Genomic DNA, 22,417 nt, shown 5'->3' with positions numbered 1-22,417 from the left:
GTAAGAGCAAATCAAAGCAGTAGTGAAAAATGGATAAACATTTTTTTTTTTTCATCTGAAGAAAAGCTTGGCTAGTTAAAAAATGAAAATGGTTAAATACATCACCTAAAGATCACTCATGGAAGCATTTATTTCTCCTAAAAGGCATGCAAATTCAGGCACAATCTACTCGCAACAGCAGATAAGCAGCACATCCTGGTAAAATGCTAAGAAGGTTTTTTTAATTGCTGGCAATTTTTTTTCTTTTATGAAAAGACTTTCAGATGAGTAGAGTTAGATGATCCCAGTGCATGTCTCCTCAGTGCACCATTCTTGGTAAAAAAAAACCAAACAAACTTATGACGATGAATTACATGCACAGTGGTAGAGCCTGTTTATAGAAATTCAATTACACACAGCACCATTTTACTACCTTCTAGCTGTCATTGCACAACAATATTAAAGTCAGGTAAAGAGAAGCAATAAACTATTGTATCAAAAATCATAACAATGAATCACAGTAAATCAGAAATTTCAGTGAAATGTAAACAATCTGAAGATGTCAAGCAGGACTTTTTTGTTGTTTTTTTTTTGCTTTTCCTTGTTAACACAGCAAGATTCAATGAATATTCTCTTTGTCTTTTTATCATGAAGACAACATTTTAAAAAAGCATTTAAAAAGCATAAAAAGTGAATAATTCTATAAAACAGAATGGCCAGGTGTCCCAAAAAAGAATATGTTATAGCATCAGATATCCTTAAGCAATCCGAACAATGCTGTCTTATCATTCGAAATACTAACAATAAACCTTCAGAGCATGCCAGCTGAATGAAGGAAAATAATTTAATGTACATGGAGATATCTGGTTTGTTGAAGTGTGACAATTACACATGGATAACAAAGGCTTTATTACACAAACATCAGGCACTAATACACCATGAGAACAAAAGGATCAGAAGGACATTCAAGCAACATAAATCCCACACCTTCTCCAACTGTAGCTCCACTGGATGTCCAGGCTAAGCATTTTAGGAGGCAGCTATGTGATAAAGCAAGAACAAGCTGATGCAACACGCTTAGTCTCTCCCTCCATCATCCACATCAGAGATGTGTACAGAACACACTGAACCCCCTCTCTAACCCCCCAGCCCATGTTTCTTCTTCTGAAAGCCCATTTCTTCTCCTGAAAACCCAACTGCTACAGTGGAGGAAGCCCAGCTGGGATCACGGTCCTGCCCACAAAACTGTGAGGTACCAGGAGCTGGCAAATGCTTTTAGCTGTTTCAGATTAGCTAATTCAGATACTGCCCCAGGACCACATACTTCTTTCTGCCATTATAATGTCTCACCAACGGATTGGGCAGTCTGGAAATTACGTACTGATTCTGATCTCCCTTATAATTTAACTCCAGCGCCTTCAAGAAAAGATGATTAAAGTTCTTGTATGATCAAGATGAGTCCATAAGATCATTCCGTCAAGTCTTCTGAAATGTGCATACTTGGGGGAAAAGCCCTCTGTACCCCAATACCAGTATTTGCCCAATTGACATAACATCTGCCCAGTAGCACATTCTTCAGACAGGAGGGGAGAATTCAACCAGAATCTCACTCCTACTGGTCTAAGGAGCACAACCGTCTGCTGAACTTCAGGGCAAGTCACAAAGTCTACCTAACTAGCTCCTGCCTAAGGAGACGGCCTAAGGGAACATGGGGATAAAGATTTTTCTGTGATCAAGGAGTTCTCTTCAAAGCTCTTGATCCGACAGCATGCAAACTACTTATGTTTACTCTGAAATTTTCAGAATAGGTACCTGTATGTTTAGTGATGAAAGCTATCCTCATCAAACTAAAAACCAGTCATTTATGAAAAAAAACCCAACCTCAAACCAATCTAAAAAAGCTAGAAGCAAATAACAGCAAATCATATTCCTTATATTTAAAAACGGGTAAATAAACCCACTGCAAAAAAAAAAGTTTTGCCCCAATATCATTAAGACCAGAGCCTGTGATGCACTGAGTAGACCTGCACTATGCAAGTAAGCCAAGTGCAAAATAGCTCCTAGTGCAAGAAAGACTGGCACAATTCACATCCTGGTATACTAGGTCTTATTCCCACCCAAGCCCACAGTGCAAACAAGCATTGCATTGGTTTAATTCAAGGTGAATTTTTAGTTAAACTAGCAGGAACATCCATTCCTCAATAAATGTAAGTTTATTTATATAATTATAGTTCAGGTTAATTTCTCAGAGTTTTAAACGAAAATGATTTGTAACATGTTTTAAAGGAATTAAGTGTTCTCTGAGGACTCTATACTAGTTTAATGGATTAAATTCAATTTCCCCATTCACTTAAACTGAATCAAATCTGGTACACAAACTAAATACAAATAATGTCCTGCAGAAAAGAAAATGGCTAGTGAAAGACAAATCCCTGCATCATGACACTGGTTAATTAACAAAAGCAACTGGTCTATGAAATGTCTTTACGAACAGTTGTTTCGGTCTGCAGGTTGATATCTGAGCAACTCTCAAGGGAGAGTCCTCTGCTCCTGTACACAGGACCCGCCAGCAGTTAGTGCAGCTGCCCATACAGGAGTGCTGTAATTGCCCGAGCTGTCCCATGTCCTTGATGTGACGGTGACTATTCTGCCCTCACGCTGCTGAGCCACTGCAGTAACTGAGTGTGAATCACACGCCTGTGTAACCTACGCAACAGCATTACCACATCTTCACATGTGTAAGCTGCATCTCTTTCAAAACATCATCACTTAAAATAAGTCATTAGATAAATTGCGCCCTCACATAATCCATGCAAAAATCAAAGAGCCACGAAAATGAGTGAAGGACAAGGAAGCAAACTCTATGGGATAAGGAACAGGGATTAATAGTGAATGAGGAGGCTTTGAAATATGCTTGCCCTCAGTGCATCACACACACTATCTCTGCATAGCAGAGGGTTCTCTTCTTTTACACACGTGCAATTTATACTCTGAAAAAAATATATTTTTAAAGTATTTTTCAGAGAACTCTTACATATCATTTATCTCCTTTCATTATCACTTCTTGAAAAATACAGCTCAGAGAATCCCAGATTTGCACAACTGTGATTCACACCCGCTGAAATCTCAAACCAGAGCTGACCAGGGTGTTCCTTCTAGCTCATATTATTCATCCACCACACACAGAAGTGAGTCTTTATCTCAGAAATCACAATGCAAAGCATGAGAAAAGAATGACAGTTTTACAAAATTACTGATTAACTAGCAACTTGTCAATAGCAATTACTGAAACCACTGGGGTGAGAATCCATTTGAAATGCTAGGAGAGAAGAGTGCATGAGCATTCACAAGTGGAGAAAATTTAAACACAAAAAGAGAGAAGGAATACACTGCAATCTTACCTGAGAACAAAAGGATATTTCTTTAAAGCTTTTTTCAATTGCTACTTTTTTTGTGTCAGGACTGATAAGGTAAACTTCAGACTGGCCAATCTAAAAAGAGCAAAATAAATAGCAAGGTGATAACAAGTAACATTACACTTCTTTTTGTCTCACTATAAAAATGTTTCCTGGACATAAATCTCAATTTTTTTTCTATCTATATATTTAGACCAATTAGTGTATTATTACCAGAGAAAGAGAGAATACTGAAACAACATTGATTTGGCATTCTACACCCTACTGAACTCAGATCTAGTTTCACATTTGAGATAAAAGACTGAGAATAGTGTTTAATTAGACGAGAGTAATAATATACCACAAGTAACTTACTTTGCACTAACAAAAATATACTCACACTCCCTTTTCTTATTTTCTGCAGGTTTGGCGCATACCACATTCCCAAAAGCTACTTAATGAAATTGTCCTAAAATTTAAATCCAAGTGTGTGCCTCTACCTGTATTCTACCTAATTCTTTTTTAGGGTATTATTTATTTATTTAAGACACATATAGCATTTAATTTAAAAGCTTTAACTGAAACTATAAAAATGAGCTTACTGGAGTATATTTTCTAACTTAATTTAATCTGTAGGCCATTGGTACAGCAGTATTCCAAAAGCTGATGCTAACTTTCGATTGCCAAAGGGCATTTTTAAGGTGAAACTATTGTTTTCGATTTTTCAGCTTCTGGCAACGTCTTTGTAACATTTTAACAGAAAAAATTTAAATTCCTCATAGTTTCTAGCACATCAGAAAGTCTGCTAAGGACAAGTCTCATATCAGATTTTAGGGAAGATGGGTGGAATCTGGATCTACTAATGAGCATGACTTAGACAAACCTGCTGAAGTATCCCAAAAGATGCACATAAAAAGATCAGCAGAACCAGTATACCTGTAATTTCTTAAGGAAGGGGGAAGGAGGAATCCTATGTGTAACTGGATCAAGTGAGATGTGCCACCTCTGTGTGTCTAAAAATGGTCCTGTGCATTCACCTTCCACCTCTTCTTTCACTTCAATCAGTCACAACGATTTTCCCCAACTCCCTGCTGGTTTCCTTGTATTGTCCCCAGGGCTGACCTTGCACGTGTTCATGGGGTTATTCCTTCCAACACCTACTCAGCAGCCTCCTTCTGCTCCCTTCCCCTCCCTGCATCGAGGGGCTCCTTCTTAGCTCAGCCCCACATACTCCTTTCACACTTGGTCCCAGGGCAGCAGGGTTCATTTGAAGCCAACTGAACAAGGGGAAAAAAAACGCCAATACATCCCCCCTGCCAAAATACAGCCAGGAGAAAAGCCTAAAAATAAAAAAAACCCCAAAACTAAAATCCTAAGAAAGTGGCTAGGAAAGCAGTTCTTCAGAAAGAGATACCAAAATCAGGACTATCTGAACCAGGTCAGGAGAGGCAGCAGATAACTCATCCAAACATTTTTCACACCTCATACACCAACCTCTGCTGCAGTCCTGGGGAAAACCCAAGAAAGAACTTCAACTGAGAAAATACAAATAATTTTTTTCCTCTAAATATAAGTTACTTTTAAGCGTTTCATGTGTAGCCACACACAAACTGATGAGCAAAGGTGAATACCTGTGCACGCTGTATGCATACCGTTACTCAGAACCTGCTGAACACGGGGGACAGCTAACCAACAAACCCAGCTCTGCCACGAGCTGCTAGCTTGTGGATACTGGAGGCACAAACCACAGTTACTTCACTTCCTTATATTCAGCTGAATTTAGACTGGCTGAATGGCAAAAGAATACAACTGTGCATACTAAACAGTATTTTCCCAGGCAAAAAGCAACCCAGGATCAGCAGAGCCCCACAATTTGGAAATGAGCCTGTCAGCAGGTGACTGCTGTTATATTCAGTCTGAAGCTGCATGTGTCTTTGAGAACCACTGCATCTATTTAATATAAATTTAAAATGCACTCACTGGAGAAAGAGGATCCAGACCTAAGTAGTCCATCTATAATCTCCCTATCTCTAAAATATGTGCCATGAATTAATAATGGAGTCAGGATTTTTTTTTAAATTAGGTATTATTACAAAAGGCGTCTATATTTTCTGTGTGAAATATGTGCTCAGGGGAAGAAGGTAAACATGGAATTGTTTTTACTGGAGCACAAAATTTCTCTCCACCTTCTTCCACTTCCCTGTCTGATGCCAGCCTGTCACGACTAAACAAAAGTTTTAAATCAGGTACAGCTAACTACATCTCTTTCTGTGTGTTACTTTTTACAGATATAACACTTCGGCAATCATTCTTAAAGCAGCACTTCTCTTTCCCCACTCCAAAAAAACTGCTGTAACTGCACCCACTCCACTCTGTTGTTGTCCTTAAGAACTCCCAGCCCCAACAGCAGCTGACAGATCCAAGATGACCTTATGATAGCCAGCCATTGCAATATCAGCTCCAGGTTTGCATTATGTTTATAAGATACAAGATATATAAAATGTTGTATTACTTATCTATTATGAGGATTATAAGAGGAGCAAATAACACATTCCTTACTTGTTTCTCAGGTCTTGAAAAATACTTTTGCTGCTCATCTATCAAGGCAAGGGCATTGCTAGCCACACAAAAGTAGGACAGGAGTGGAGTAGCCTAGGAAGTTACTACACTATTCTATCGTTACACAGACATGTTGGCAGCAGGAAAAACTTCACAAATTATGCTGCTTATCATGGGTCATAAAGTCTACTAGCCCACAGTCATGCTTTAGTCCTTCTACTCCAGTTACAGGTAACTAATTCACCTGGAAATTTATTTCTTCTGTTACTAGTTAGTGTAACTGTACATATCATTTTGCAATTGTAAAACTACCTACTAACTTGCTGTAGCTTTCTAAAAGCTGCCTTTAGAAGCCCAATGTTTCAGGTAGTGCTGTTTTAAACTATTTAACGTAAACTAATTTTGACTACATAAAAAAATTTACACTGACTGGTAATGCTTTCTAGAGAAATATGTGAGTTAACTTAAGTTCTTGTAATTGCAACAAAGTTATTGAATAAGTAACTGCCATCTGTCAGAACATCTGCTTTGGTGTTTGCCACTCCAAATTCTGAGATGTGAAAATGCCACCAAGAGCTGCAAATCTTTCTTTACCGTAAACAACATTGTCCGGTTTTCTGCAATGTCTGTTGGCTGCACAACACTGCGTCCATAGATAAGTTGACTTTTAAGGTTCAGTGAAATTGCATCTTCTTCAAAAGACCTGACAAAGCTGTTACTCCTATGGCTTCCCTCTTGCAAATCCTTCTTAAAAGCAAAGGAACGAAGCCCAGGCTGAGAAAAGGATTTCCTAATTGGCCTTTTTTCTTCCTCTTCACTGACCGAGGGCTGAAAGACAGACCGAAATTTGTTGCTGAAAGAGAAGCCTCCAAAGTTATTGGCAGTTTCATGTTGTTGGGATGATGAGTTGAAATCTGCTTTTTTTGTACAACTTGCACGATTAAATTTCTCTATGCATTCATCGATGAGTGCTGGAGGTGCATTTTTATGTGCTACTGTCACCCGTCCACAGAACAGCACCTCAAACTTTTTGGCAAAAGGGTCTTCAACGTCTGAGAGATTATTCTGAAACTCTTCTTGACGAGCAATTTTTCCAGCTTGTCGAATAGAACTTATAATCTCAGGCACCTACAGGAAGGAAAAAAATACACAACGTTAGCATCTAGTGCTTTATGACAAACAAGTTGCAACACTAAGAGGTGCTTCCTGCATTTTTCTGGAGTAACTAATTTGGTTTTGTTTTCTGAAAGACCACTTAAATTGATCTTGTATTTGTCCAATAGACACATTATAGACGTTAAACACTGACTACGTGAATTGCTCATTTGTCTCCCTGCCAGGAGTTCACCATTATCAACATGTTGTCAGAAGAGCTTCGTCTCTTGTAATGCTGTGTGTTTTCAGTAAAACTTTTGCACCCAAAGGAACCAGTATAATGTGATAAATTCAAACTCAAAATGAGAGATAAAAATACTTCAGAAGGCGTAAGAGAATCCACAGACTAATTAATTGGGAAAGTTATTTAATCTCTGTTATTTTTCACTCCCTTCTCTTACTCAAGCATTCATGTCATGTACATTAATGAATCTCTTGAAAATTTACTTTCAACTTCATAATAGCATATTACTTTATTATGGCAGTTTGGTGTTTGTTTTTTTTTTTTTTTAAACTGTAAGTAGCTGTGTTTTTTAAAGAAACAGATTCATTATTTTAGATGTTCATTTTTATTCTACCCTCCTAGATGACACTCAAATAATATTACTTCCACATACAGTATCACTTGCAGGGCATTTGTATGAGAGAGCAGTCTGCTACAGCCCACAGATGTTGTAATTATAAACAACCCAAACTGCCATCTGATATATTGTTAAGTAACAGTAAATGGTCACAGTTTCTGATACAGTTATAAGGTAGGAAGACACATATGCTACCTGCTAAGCTGCTGCAGGGCCGATGCTTGGTTACATCCCACTGCCTTTGGCTGGCCTAGGAGATTAAGGTTCTTCTGCAGCATGCGCTGCTGCCATAACGACAAATGCGGGGCCACCATCTATGATTATCACCATCTATGATTCTGCCAACTTTTTAATTCTCCCAAATTACTTTGAGAAAAATCCATGCTAACTGTGCCAGTTTCCTGACAAAACAAATTTCCTCTGTCAAGCATTGGTTGGAGCTTACTTACTTACAAGTATTTAGTTGCGGATAGTACAGAAGGAAGTCTGGGAGCAGCAGACTAAAACAGCAGCCCAGGAAAGCCATCTCCCCTATAAGAAAAGGCATCCCTAAACCTAAACAATGCTTTAGAGACATGACCTCTGCCTTTTTCAGACATTTCTATGGTTATCTAATGGCTTAAGTATAATGCAGTAATGTAGAAAGACCAATGCAGGAAACAGCAAAGGACTTGGGGGGGGGGGGGGGGGGGGGGGAAGGTTGAACAGTGAAAACTCAATGGTTATATTCTGGGTGCTCATAAAGACCTCAGTAGGATTCTTTTTATAAACAATGAAACATAGATAGATAGATAGATAGATAGATAGATAGATACACACACACATATAGCTAGTGGATTTAAGACAATAAATAACAGATTACAAAATAAATAAATAAAACAACTCAGGAAGCATTACTTCACCCTCGAGGGCAAGACATGAGTCATCAGCTAATCACCCCGCAAAGACAATGGGGGAGAGGTAAGAAAAGCAGGGTCATGACTTCAGAAGTCTGTTCTCACCTATGTCAGGAACCAGTCGGAAAGCCTTGGGCTTGGGCAGTGTCATGCCTAACATTTTAATCATATACAAGAACGTAAGGGTATAACGAATCTTTATTACCTCAAACAATATGCATTTGCTCAACAGTGAGTTCAAGGTTCACCTCAGTTTTATTTACCTAATACTCCCTCAAAGAACCAATTTTTAGTCACATAACATCAGGATGACAGTGAAACATAAAACTTTATTCTACCCATATTTCAAGCTGCAACTGCTTTAGCATTTTTTAATAAACACATTTTATTCTTGTGAGAGTGTCTGAACTCACCAGCCATAGGCAATTTTACTTCTCAGTTGCCCAGAATACACACAGAGACCTGTGATCCCATCTCCACTTTTGCTGAGGCTGCAGAGGTGACAGCAAGGGAATGAAGTATTTCCTTGAAAACACTCACGTTGTCAAAGCCAGGAACATCAGCCCTCACCCAGGCCAACTGTGCCACCATCTCAGTCAGGGTTAAGCTCCCCCAGCACCACCCATACTGACGACTATAAGGACAGTTTCCAGCAGTGCAGGTGCTGCAAGGGTTATAGCTGAGCTGAAGTCCGGACAAGACTGGATCCGTCACAGGTGTGCGGTTATTGAATTTGATTTCTTCAATTTTTTTTTGTTATCAAACACCTTGGACATTGACAAAATTGCTATTCAGCAGTGGCTGGACTTTACATACAGACAATAGTTAGAGAAAGACACTACATCACACAGAATGACTTTGCAGTAGTTAATAAACTTCAAGTTTGCGGAGACCTAGTGGGCCTGTTGATGAAAACCAAGGGAAGTATTTATTTATTTATTTTCACACATGCTAAGGCTTGAATTATGTCATTTATAAGTAACAGCTGGCTTCCATGCTACACTTACTGAAAAACAGACTCCTCTATTCCTGCTTATTAACCTAAAAAAATTAACAGCCTGTTAATACCATTTTATTACTTCTGATTAGGCAATTGATGCAGTATTGCTCTAGCAGAAGCAGCAAATCACCACCTCACTTCCCTATGACCCTTACGTACGTTAACCATTGATCTCTTTTCATTAGTAAAGACAAGACGCCATGATGAATGAGGAAAAAAGCAAAATACATATTTCCCTGGAACTATCCTTGGTGTGATCAAGATTTGCACTCTTTTCATCTACCTGTACTGTTCCAGGCCTTCTATGCAAGTATCTAGCAATGAAGAATCCACACGCTCCTGTGTGTCCTCTGACCCTAGCTCCCTCAGCAAACAGGCCTGGATGCTGAGTACATGAAGATCAAGTAAACATTAGTTAAAAAAAAGGGGGGGGGGGAGGGGGGGAAGAGAGAGAGAGAAAGAAAAAAAAAACACCTGTGAAATGTAAATAAATGTACTTCTAATTATTTCAAATTATTAAAATAAACAATGTAGGCTCTATCCTGGCAAATGTTTATTAACCACAGCTGGAATTTTTCCAGATTAAGAAGCATGGCACTGGGCCAACAGTAACCACATCTCTTGCAAACCTCCAGCAATTAAGATGCAAACTGAATCAGGTTTTATGGCTCTTCAATTTGTATCAAAAAACAGCAAGGATCAAGTTGCTCCTGAATTAAGTTAATGTTGCTTGGAGTTTTTTTAAAGGTTGTGGGGTTCTTTCTGTACATAAGAAAAAGTCTTTTTTATTGTAAGGGTGGCCATGTGCTGGCACAGGTTGCCCAGAGAGGTTGTAGAGTCTCCATCCTTGCAGATACACAAACTCTTGACTGGACACAGCCCTGAGCAACCTGCTGTAGGTGACCCTGCTTTGAGCAGGGGGCTGAACTAGATGACCTCCAGAGGTCCCACCCTATCTCAGCTTGGTGATTTAGATACCAACATCTTCTATACAGACCTACAGGTAATTGTGTCTACCAATCCGAACTTCCTAAGGCAGTGGGGGAGGACTGCTGCACACATGTATGATTTCTTCGCGCTGCACAAATTCTCTTTTCTAGCATACTTCTATTCTTAAGTGTTTTCTGACTTGTTTCTCAGTATAAATATGTAATTAGTGGATAAAGATCATTTCTGTAATCAGAAAAACAACTGCTGATGACCTAAAATTCTTTCCCTAAAACCACAAAACTATGTATAGAACAACAGTGTAAGCAATGATGAAACTTCACCAAACACAGAATGTTACCTTCTCATCACTCACTCTGGGCCAAACAGGACTGGTAAACAGAAGACACAACTGAAATGTATTAGGAAAGGTTTTTGTATTTAGAGCATCTGAATTAGATGCAGAAAAAGAAGATGTATCTAAAACCGTTAAAATTTAACACTGGACTGTTGTGAGTCTCTCTTTTTTTTTTTTTAAGTACACCATGTTATTTCTGCTATGATCAGAATGTCTATTTTGCGGAGACAAAGCAGGGAATTGAAATGCTGAGTACTCTTGTGACTTGACTCCTGGGTAATCAAGCAAAACACAAACCAACACCTAGAACTTCCTAATGCACATTAGCCTGTTACTAGACAAACAGCTACAGCTTCTACACCATGCACCAAATCATGAGAGAAGGCAATAATTTTTAAGCATGCACAGGTTTGCTGCATCTGAAGAACAAGGAACAGCTCTTTCCCCTCACAGAAAGATAAACTGCAGTTGCATTTTTTTCCCCATGCAACCAGAAGTCACCCTGTAAGTTTACATACAAAGCATGCAGTAAGATGTCAATGTCTTTAGCCTGTCAGTGGATTTGAGAAAGACTGAGAAACTATTTTAATGAAAAAAAGACCAGTAACAGCTGAATGCAACAGCTGCCTTTTGGTAAACAAGACCAGACTAAAAAAAGATTCCCTGTTTCCTTAATACACAGTAGGTAGGAAAGCAAAACGTACCACAGAAAAAGAACTGTTAACACATCAACCAGCCAGCACTAGGGGGAAAAAAAAAAGTGGGATGATTTATGATTTTAGATGCTACGCAGTGTTTACACCTACAGTACAAACCTACCAGTTTATACCTACTAGTCCCTTCATAAGGCTTCAGGTCAGTGAAGGGCTCAAGCACAGGCTTAACTATTTCAAGGGAGCAGGTGGTTTTGTTTAATATAAGACAGCTCCTGTGTTGTCAGGAGCTGGTCTTATACAACAGACTCCATAAATTCTTGGAGACTGAAAACCATTAGGGTAAGATCTTGAGTTGAACCTCAGAAGGTCTCACACCACCCTGGCTGGAATAGAGCCCTAAAAATCTCTCAAAGCTCTTGAAACAAGTAGATGTTTTGATTAAGTGAGTTTTGCCTGCCTACTCAAGTATGAGAGGACATCTGAATTAATTTTAAGTGTTTTTACTTGCCTTTTTTTCTGACCATAGCAGGCTCAATAAAATACATCAAGAAGTCTAACATACTGTTTGCTGTTAATACCTTTACCTTCTCTGTTTTACTAGAGAGTGCTGCTACAGGAAAAATAGTGTCCACAGCTATATATCTTGGGAGAAGCCATCTAGTTGTATCAGGACAGATAGCAATATTTTTGTCACCCATAAGGTATTTATAATCATGGAATACTTTGTAAAAGTAGTAGAACAGAAGAAAGGAAAATCATTTTTGAGACATACAAAACATATAAAAAGATGACACAGCAAAGTATTTATTTCATTTTTAAAAGACTGCATAAAATCTTTAATTTCAGTAGTTTGATATGTACTAAAAAGCAGTTGGTCTGTTTTCAGCACACTTCTAGCAAAACAGCTGTGCAGTAATAAAACAGAGATCAACGCTTCCCATCCTTATCCACAACAAGGATAAACCCACACTAGTGATCAATTAACTTCTTTGAACAGTTTTCTCCACTCAATGAACTTAAAGTTTGGCATTTTTAGATGTAAAGCATTCTAATTTGTAGATTTCAGTGGTTTGTTTGTTTTGTTTTTTTAAATCAAGATACTGCACAATTTCTCCTTTCAGAATCACAGAATAATTTAATTTGGAAGCAACCTCTGATGGTGCAGCCCCCTACATAAAGCAAGGCAAACTTTCAAGTTAGATCCAACTTCAAACTTAAATGAGACACTGGGGGTCACATCCAGCTGAGTTCCAAGTAACCCCAACGACGGGGACCCCACAACCTCCTCTTCCCAACAGGAAACCTACAGCTGCCAGAAAAAGAAGAGCAAGACATGATCAGCCGAGATTTCTTTTGTGAGAAGTCTTGCCCACTAGTTTAACCAAAGAATGAACTAAAAACTTCTAGCACACAACCACAGTCTTTAGTCTCTCACTGAAGTAAAAAAAAGAAGTTTTAAAAGTGACATAATTTCCTTATTCCTCAGCATTAGTAGAAATTCAAGGTAGAAAAGAGTAACAAACTTTTCAAGTTAATTTCCATTTCAGTGAAAGACCTTTTATATTCAGGTCTTATCTCCAGTGTCTTCACAGGGTTTTTTCTTATATTATCTTGCTTGGAGACTGCTCTACAGCCTCCTACACCTTGCTGACTTTTTCTAGTCATTAATTTTAATTCTCGTTTTCCAAATTTTCACCCCTTGACTCCTAATCAACATTTCTATGGAGTACTTTAATTCTTAGCTTTCTTCCTTTGATATTTCTGGACTTTTATTCCTCCCATAAAGCCACTTTCAAACCAAGACTTAATTCAGAAAGAGAAGCAGAAACTTTATCGTTCCTCCAGTCCCTGGATGATGACCATTTGCAAGCTCCCGTCAGCTTGCTCTGGTTTTCTGTGCATAACGAATGCACCACGGGTAGAGCCAAAGCAAGATTCTTGCCACCAGCTCTCTAAGTACTTAAGATCAGTGGGTGCACGGAGAGACAGTTCACTTTTGCTCCATGACTTCACGCCTCAACACATGATCAAAAACTTTGCTGCTGTATCCTCACTGATCATAAAACAACTATGAATTGTGCCACTCTCAGCAGCTTCACCATCTGCATGTGTTGGTCTAGCTCATTTCTCTCTACAGTACCTAAAATGCACTAGGTGTCTCATTTAACCAGAGAACTTGTGGATATCTTTTGAGAAAGGAGAACAAGTCAGAGCAAAACCAGAGGGCTGGGAGGGGTAGCCACACTAGCAGCCAGCCAGGCTAACCACACCGCAGGTGTGCTGCTCGGGAAGGACTGTGAAACCAGACCTGCAAAGGCAAGACAGATGTTGTTTCAACCTTGATAAGGGAAAGCTCAATGGCTGAATAATACTGCCATGGACCTCTGAAAAGAAAAGCGATAGTATGCGTGCCTACTTGTGGGTGCGGTTTGTTTAGTTAGGTTTGAATGGGCATTACACAGAGAATGGGATAAGTGAGGGTGATGGGGCTAAGATTCAAATTTTGCAGGGATGTATGTAAGAAGCTGATGAACAAGAGTGCACTAAAATTCAAAGGATATTCTGTATGGGGCAGAAGAAAGTAATCTGTTTAAATCCAGTTCTTTTTGACTTGGAGCATGGTGCATGAGTGACACTAGTGTCCTCTGAGATGACTTTGACACAGTAAGCACCGAGAGTGGAGCTCCACATAGCCAACACGTACTCCTACAGTTTACACGTTATCATAAAAATCCATAAAAGTGACTCAACTTCCCACGTACATTGAGTGCTGCCTCCAGAAGATTGCTAAGTAATGCAGACTGATGCCATGAGTACTGTATGCCACTTTCACAGTATCACATTCCTTTTAATATTACAGGCAAATCTCAGCTTGAGAACCTTCCTCATGACTCCTCAGCTAGATGGAAAAGGTTACACTTTTTGCAAAGTCATGTGAGTTGGAGAGCACTCCATGCAATTTAAAGAGGCACAAAAAGGTTTTCTTTCCTTTCTGAAAAAAACAATATTTGCAGAATCTGTTTATAGATTATTGTAAACAAGCTCATAAATAGAACACAATTGTACTCGGTGTTCTAGTGAAGTTGGACTGCTCTATTTTGTGGTGGTGCTTACTCCCCAAGAGAGATACATCATGTTGCTGATACATTTTAAGGTTTTCTTTTACATGCTCTCAAGACATACCTTACTTGAAGCCCAAAATACAAGAAAACCTGGCTACTCTCCATAAATAAACCACCATGTCCCAGATTGCTGCTTACTTTTGGACCCCTCCCCATGAAAATGCATGATCCAAAAACAAACTGCAGCTGACAGAAGGCATCCGTGGGCTTTTAGTGCAGCTCTGAATGCAGTGGCACCTGACGGGCTCTGAAGGGGGTACTCCTACAAAATCTACTTTTGGGAAGCCTATTAGTGTATTCTGCTCCATACCTGGAGGGTTTATCATATGGTTTTCATTAATTCATTTTTCCCTAGCCTCCTTCTGTCCTAGCAATACAAACCATTCTTTTCATCTTGTACTGCTTCATCAGCTCCTCCATTTAGTACCATAAATTTTTAAGCAACAAATGTGAAATAAAGCAAGTCAACAGATATTTCAAAAGCGCATTAACATCTTCATAGTGTTATCTTCTCCATCTTTGGTTTCAAAGTTTTCTTTTCACACAATTTCTCAAATGAAAACAGCACTTGAAGACATAACAGTGGTTGCTGGTCATACTTGCAGGATTCCTGGCTCACATTTTACAAGGTGACTATTGAACAAGGAGGCAATAACTGTTGTAAAGTAATAGCTAGAAACATCTGTGCTCATTCATTATCAACAGAGATTAAATCCTTTTTTTTTTTTTTTTTTTTTGGGAGGGGAGGGATTGCAAGCAGCTCCCTTCACAGGGTTGAGACAGGCCTGGGGCTGAGTTGGAAGCTAGGGGTAGGAAACAGGAGGAATCCTATTCTTAGATAGTTATAAATGGAAAAAGACAGCAGTGGTATTTGAAAGCTTTCAGGACAAGGGTTTTTTTCTTGGGGGTGGGGGTGGGGAGTTGTTTGTTTTTGGTTTTTTGTTTGATTTTTTTTTTAACTGAAAGGCAATAATTGGATTTAAAACAGGAAATGAGTTACTAAGAACATTTGGGGGAAAAAAAAGGGTATTTATCCTATTAAATTCCAATTGTACAATAGGTGACAGGCTCTCTCCCGGTCTCCTTCACTCTCAGACTTCTGTCACAGTTATCAAAATTGGTATAACTGGCAAAATAGCAGCTAGCTAAACAGACAGAAGTAAATATAACTTCTTTTCAAATGATATAAAGCCTCAAATTGTTCTGTCCTTTTTAGCAATATCCAACTCCAAACAAGAAGGGAGGAAAGCTCCAGTTGTGATGTGTGTCCTCGTTACAACTGAAGTTATTTCTGATACAACCTTCTTAGCTGATCCAAACATGTCAAAATCCCCCTCCCCCCTAAATTTATTTTAAAGTTTTCACAGCAGGGAAATCATCCTATGAATGTTTTTGATTGACACGGTGTAAGTTAGCTCTACCTGCAAAAGAGTAAAACACCATCTCTCTTACTCTGACAACACAGTAAGACTTCCTGAAGGAAGGGACAACCCCACGGTCCTTCTCCCTAGAACTGCTGGGGGCGGGGGATGGACAGATGGACAACGTTTTTCACGGGAAGAATTTTACTCAAACATTAAACTTATAAAAGCCCCAAAGGAACTGGAGTGCAGAAGCTGGTCAGCTTTTTCCAGCATTCTGCCTGACTTGTATAAAATGCCAGTGAACTGATTTGCTAGTGGACGAGCACATATTTGCTGCTTTGTCATGTAGTAGTAGATTTCAGCTGCTTCAGGTCAACTCAACAGAAGAACAGGATGGGAAAGTAATGCTTAAACATCCCATGAAAACTACCCTGACTTCCACTTAAGAAAAGCAGTTAGAATTTAGTTCACCAGTTTTATTCCTTTTCGGATGTAAAACAAATGGTTACTCATGCCTAGGGGCTTTTTGGATTATGGTGGTCTTTTTGTAAGATATGCCTTCTAGTGATGGCTTCTCATCAGAAGGTCTAATGGGATTATTTAAACTTGTCAATTAACTACATACTTCCATGAAATCCACACCTGTGGTTGATACCAGTTGTTTGCATTCTTTTTTTTTTCTAAAACACATTGTAAACCACCCAAAATAACAATGTATTTATTTATGAAAATTAACTTCCTTTGAATGTAAGGTGTTTGCTTGCCTTTGATTCCTACATGAATGGTCATCTTAGGATTATCTACACATTTTATAGTACTCACAAAGGTTAATTTAAAGTTTAATAAATTTAAAGTTTAATGCTACTGCTTTTTACCAGGCATTCCTAATGTACAATGCATTCAATGTAGCGGAAGAGAAGGAAGAACAATAGAAAGAGTACACCTAAATAGCCCTCAACTTGTAGCAAGACTCTTATTACATAAGAAGCATATAGGGAAATTGTTAACAACCTACAGAATTAGACTTCATTCTTATTTTGAAACGAACGACTCACAGAAAGCTTACTGATCTCCCATAATTCACTAAGGACTATTTACACTAAAACATTTATCATGTAATTTGAATGAAAACAAGTCAGCTTTTTGTGAAGAAATTTAGCTACAATAGCATAGGTCATGTTTTAACTCTCTTGAAAATAGTTGTTACCAAGGACAGTCCAAAACATATTGCTTTCCTAAGGATATTTTGCATTTACTGGAAGCTATCAATGCGATGTTGTTGGGAGCAAAGGGAAGATCAAGCTGTTTACTCAAGATCCCCTCCATTAAGCTCTAGTCAGATCACATTAGGGAAGTTTGCCAATTATTCCTCTAAAGAGTCAAGGATCATTCTCCTAAAAAGTCAGTCCTTCCAATTCCTGCTGATGATAGATGAATTAGATCCTGCTTCCCTCCTGTTAAAAGATAAAGCCGTCTTAAAATTTTACAGTAGGTGAAAAGTGCAACTTTTCTGTATTCTGCTCTTCCTCTCAGATCCAGATTTGACAAAAATCTTGCAAGAAAAAAAGAAAGAACTTGGAACAAGATGCTTTTGTAGAGTGGTCGTTCCATAAATCTTTACATCAGGCGCCTCTGAAAGTCACTGTAAGAGACCCAATATGCCTGCACTAAGTACGTAAGCGTGCTAGAAAAGCGAAGAGAGAAAGGAAAAACAGATGGGATACTAGATATCTGAAACAATGTATTCAGAGGAAGGCGATCAGTGTGGAAAACATACCGTTCACTTACAGACGCCTGCAAGACAGCGTTTCACTGCACATGCCATCATGGATGGTAGGAATACATCAGCTGCAGAGCGGGGTTATAGACTAACTATCCTATGTCTGGCAGTCCTGCAATACCGTCCTACACAGCACTAATTCATTTGTTTGTGCTTTTGGTCATCTTAACTAGATCTCATTTCTTCATTTAAATGTTGGCATCTTCATTGGCTGTTCTCTCCTCACCTTAACTGCTACAGGGCAGCCAAGCATGCTCCTTGTGTTGACAGTCAATAGTGAATTTGCATGTCCCAACACAAAACCCAAGATGTCACTGTCCTTTTTAGATAAAGCTGCACATTCAGTCCTAAATGGAGAAGAGTTGTCAAAACATAGATAAAAGGAGCCATCAAGACAAACGGAGTTATGGGATCACTCCTGAAAGCCACCCCAGAGCCAAACCAAGGTGCCACCCCAGAAATACCTAAGAACAAGAAGCCAGAAGAGAAGTTTTAGCAGTGCCTCCAGATTATGAAAATGCTATGATGGTTCTCCCTGCTGACAAAAATTCTCATGTTTATGTCCTGTACGAAATTCACTACAGACCTACAGTGGCAGATCTCTAGATCTGCAGCCTGTGCCAACAACTTTGTTTTGGTCATCTCAGTTCAGCACTATTACCTGGCCTATGCAGGCACTGCTAATTGACCTCAGAAGCAGTGCTCATCTAGGAAAACCCTAGTAACTTAAGAGTAACAGCTGAAATTCATCCTTCTGTTCCTTCCCCATTAGCCATACTACAGTATTGTCAACAATTCTCTAAAGCTGCAGTCAGATCATTTACCTGCATCATCTGGTTTGTTTAAATAAATGCCATAATAACAGCAACCAGTATCCAAGTCCTACATGATGCCTGACAGGAGTTTGGAAATACTAATGATGCAATTGATGAACGACAAGAGAAGAAATTCAGGGACCTTCATTAATTTGAGTCCCAGTCTCAAAATTCTTCTTATTCCTATGTAAGAAAGCAATGCGGGGGGGGGGGGGGGGGGGGGGGGGGGAAATCACAGCATGGAAAAGACAAAGTGCCAGACTGATTGAAAATGGAAGACATTCTCAAGATTCTCAAGATATTTGCTAAAATAGTAATGATGCTCTTCCATCACTACAGTCAGAGCAAGCTAGCTGTACGATGGGAAACAAAAAATTAGAAATCACCAAACAGACCTAGCCTCAGTGCCTTTCCGAACAAAGTGTCTCCATGATACTGCAATGTATGGAGAACTGTAACCAATAAAAAAAGATACCAGTAAGAGTGTATACAAAGACTTTCAATAATACATTTTGGCCCATGATCATGAGCATTTCCGGAGCTCCTACCATTTATTTGTATTACCACTTAATAAACATCAAATTTGATCCACATCATACTTTATTCAGCTGCAAATTATAACAATACACACACAAAAATTCAGAATCTGTTCTCTTTTCAGGGTTATGAAATTACTATTTTAAGCCTACCCAGTCTCTTCCAACAGTAAATTTTCCATTATTGCTTTTTGTTCTGCCATTCTCCCCCACAAATTAAGGCTGGGTTTCTTTAGAAAATGGTAAATCAGACAGACAACTACCAAACACTGAATTGCAGCTAAGCTGGACAGTTCATGTTGTCACACCCCTTTCAGAGTGACTGAATTCTGACCTTCACAATATTTCCGAAGTATTCTATATTTAAACACTTACTCGCCAAGAAAACCCAAAAGGGAGTGGTGAATATTCAACATTTCTAAAACACAGATGTCACAGACTTACAGGATCTCCACGAGAAGCTGGAGGGGGATACAGGGATGATGCTCTATGGGACACACTAACAGACTAGCTGAAGGAAAGCAGTAAGAAGGGAAAGAAAAAAAGATTTCAAGGAAAAAATCCTTTTAATGCCAGCTTCTTCCCCCCAGAAATAACGTCAACACTAGGGACTGCAGCTATTTCAGCCACACCTAATATACAAGTGGACTGGGCCTTTTTGTGTTGTTTTTTTAAACATATGTGAAAGCATTATCAAATCTTTAGAAATACTAGAGAAAACATGCTGCCTGAATTATAACAACCTAAAATAAATAATCTTGTATATGATTCTGCATTTTATTAACAAAACATAGCATCAGCTCCATGAACTGTGTTCGCGTATAAAAGAACATTTTTCTTAAGTCTACAAAAGTCAGCCTCCGATGACTGTATGTCAAGTGGAAATGTCCATCGCTTCCATGGAATGCTAAATCTTACAGGTTCTATTCCAGCAGGACTTACCCAAAATCTGAAATTCCAGCACATATTTTTGGTTCAGGTTCTAGGTAACTACCACCAGAGTTTTAAAGACAGGCGTCTTGTACATAATTGTCTAAAACTCCAAAGCACTTCTACAAATCTCCTTTTCCATGGCTTGCATTTGAGGAGATTGGAAGCTATAAAAAGGTCCAAAGAAACAAAACCAGCATGAAACATTTAGTGTTAACCATCCAGATTTCCATGACAACAGCTTCAGTGAGCTCACCTCATTGGTACTATAGCAGCAGACCAATGGTCCAGTAAATGTAGAGAGGCAACTGTTAAGATCTAATAAAAGTAAGATATTCGGTTACAGAGCTCCTTGAAATAAACACAAAACCCCAAAAATGTTTGATTGAAAAAGAAACGGGCTGTTTAGTTTAGCTCAGCTTTGCCATTTTCAGTAGCTGGGAGTGTGCCTGCGTAACTATGTGCAAGTAGTCTCTTCTCCCCAAACCTACAATTTCACAGGATATCTGTACCTGAAAATCCTGTTTGGTTACTGCATATCAAAGGTTCCTCCTGGAAAAAAACGTACGTTTTTGATTACAGTGATGATGCTGTAAAGGCACAAAGAGAAGCATCCACATGTCCAACGCCAGCAACTTTTTTGAGTTGGGAAGAAGCTTCCAGATATTTCAACCAAGATGAGTTTTTGTTTCATTTTTTAAATATGACCATCAACATGTGTGCTTACATGAACACTGCCCTAGAATGGAAGGCAATACATGTTTTTACTCTCTCTTCACAGCACTTCAGTTAGTAACAGACAGAAGTCTAACTCACAGAAACTCTGGACAACCTCTTCAGGCCTGAAATTCTCACAAAGCCGTAGCCAAAAGGTCAAACATCCCAATGAAACAAAAATTCTCTGTTGCGCCCCCATTTTTTGCATCAGGGCCATCTACTGGAAAGCCGTACGTATGTTGTTTGTCCAGCTTCTCTAACTGGATTCTCAGGTATTACATAGGTGTGACTACTTCACTATTTTAATTTGGACCAGGAATGTGTTTGAGAGTGGATTCTCCCAATCCACTTCTTGTGTGATGGACTGCATTGTGGAGCTGTCTCAAAGCGCCTGAACTGATGTCCATTTAAATAGAACTAAACCTTCATTTTGTGATGCATTTCACTGCAAACAGGCATTCCGTCGGTTCACAGCACCAAATTAGGGCTAGTCCAAAGTAAAACCTACTTCCCTGAACCAGGTACACAACCTGTCCTCAGCACCAGCAGTTTCCCTTGAACAATCTGTTGCTGTATGCTACTTACTAACGTAGATGCAACCTACAGGTGATTTCATCCAGGCTAATAACTGCAGCTTTCACACACCTGGCCAGCTGATCTGGGAATACTGGCCTGGCCTTTCGGGAACTTGCAGACACAAGAGAAAAGAGGTAGTAGAAATCCAGTTGTTATGTTCTAGTCCACCTCAACAGGGTAAAGGTGCCTGAACCTCCCTCTTGCTTCTCAGTAAGCAAACCATGTTTTCCAGAAAGATCTTACTTTAAATCTCTCCTACTATATTTTTATATTTACGCATTAATTAATCTCAGGATTTGTTACTGTAACTGGGTTAAAAGGTAAGAATAACAGAAAACCATTCAGATACAACTCAGTACAAGTAACTCAGTGATAAAACCAATACACAGTGGTTAATGCCATTCCTTTGCCTCAGCTCCTGCTCTCCGAGTTCCAGCTGCTCTTCCCAGCTCTACTGCCTTACCTCCCCATACAAATTAGTAAGCAAGCTCCTATTTGGGCATGTCTCTTGACATATTTTGTATATCTTTACTGATATGGAAAATACTAACAAAACAGAGGCTGAGATATTTTCTTCCTCAGTCATTGCCATCCATGAGTATTTCAGCTTGAACAGTTAAGCTGTAAAGGCTTGTAATGAAAAAAAAAAAAAATTATAGCCGAGCTGTAATTCAATTAACAGTGTTTCTACTGAAGATTTACTTGCTAAGTCACTAGTCAACCTCTGTACACCATACACAACCTCAGCTCCTTCAACTTTAAGAATTCTTTTAAACCATTTTATTTTAAAATCTTAAGTATTTATTAGTTGGCACAGTAAAAATAATCCAACATCCCCTTAAAGCAGAGGTTTCTCAGAAATGCTGCAGCTTCTATATTCAGGATGATGGGAAGTTACAAACTGGAATTGTCTTGCAGCTCTGTCAGCTGATCTCTGAAGAAAGAGGTGCTTTGCCCGACTTTTGCCTTAAAGATATTTCTACTTGGGGAACCCAGAGCCAAACTGCTGCTTTCGCGTTCTCAGAAACACCTCTAGTGCACATAAAAGACTGTTTCATTATAGTAGCCTTC

The 22,417-nt window shown here is 39.0% G+C and overlaps 1 protein-coding gene across 4 annotated transcripts in view; it reads right to left on the bottom strand.

Annotated features, from left to right (window-relative positions):
• Window positions 1–22,417, bottom strand: part of TBC1D1 (TBC1 domain family member 1) — a 120,688-nt gene that overhangs the window by 57,155 nt on the left and 41,116 nt on the right. For all 4 annotated transcript variants that reach the window (XM_076336082.1, XM_076336084.1, XM_076336083.1 and 1 more), the window contains 2 exons: window positions 6,528–7,061; window positions 3,381–3,470 (listed from right to left, as the gene is read on the bottom strand). In XM_076336082.1, the coding sequence (XP_076192197.1) occupies window positions 3,381–3,470; window positions 6,528–7,061 (624 nt within the window). The remainder of the gene's footprint in view (window positions 1–3,380; window positions 3,471–6,527; window positions 7,062–22,417) is intronic.

Source organism: Aptenodytes patagonicus, chromosome 4, assembly GCF_965638725.1.
Source record: "Aptenodytes patagonicus chromosome 4, bAptPat1.pri.cur, whole genome shotgun sequence".
In the NCBI taxonomy this organism is placed as follows: domain Eukaryota; kingdom Metazoa; phylum Chordata; class Aves; order Sphenisciformes; family Spheniscidae; genus Aptenodytes; species Aptenodytes patagonicus.
This window is presented reverse-complemented; position numbering and strand designations above follow the sequence as displayed.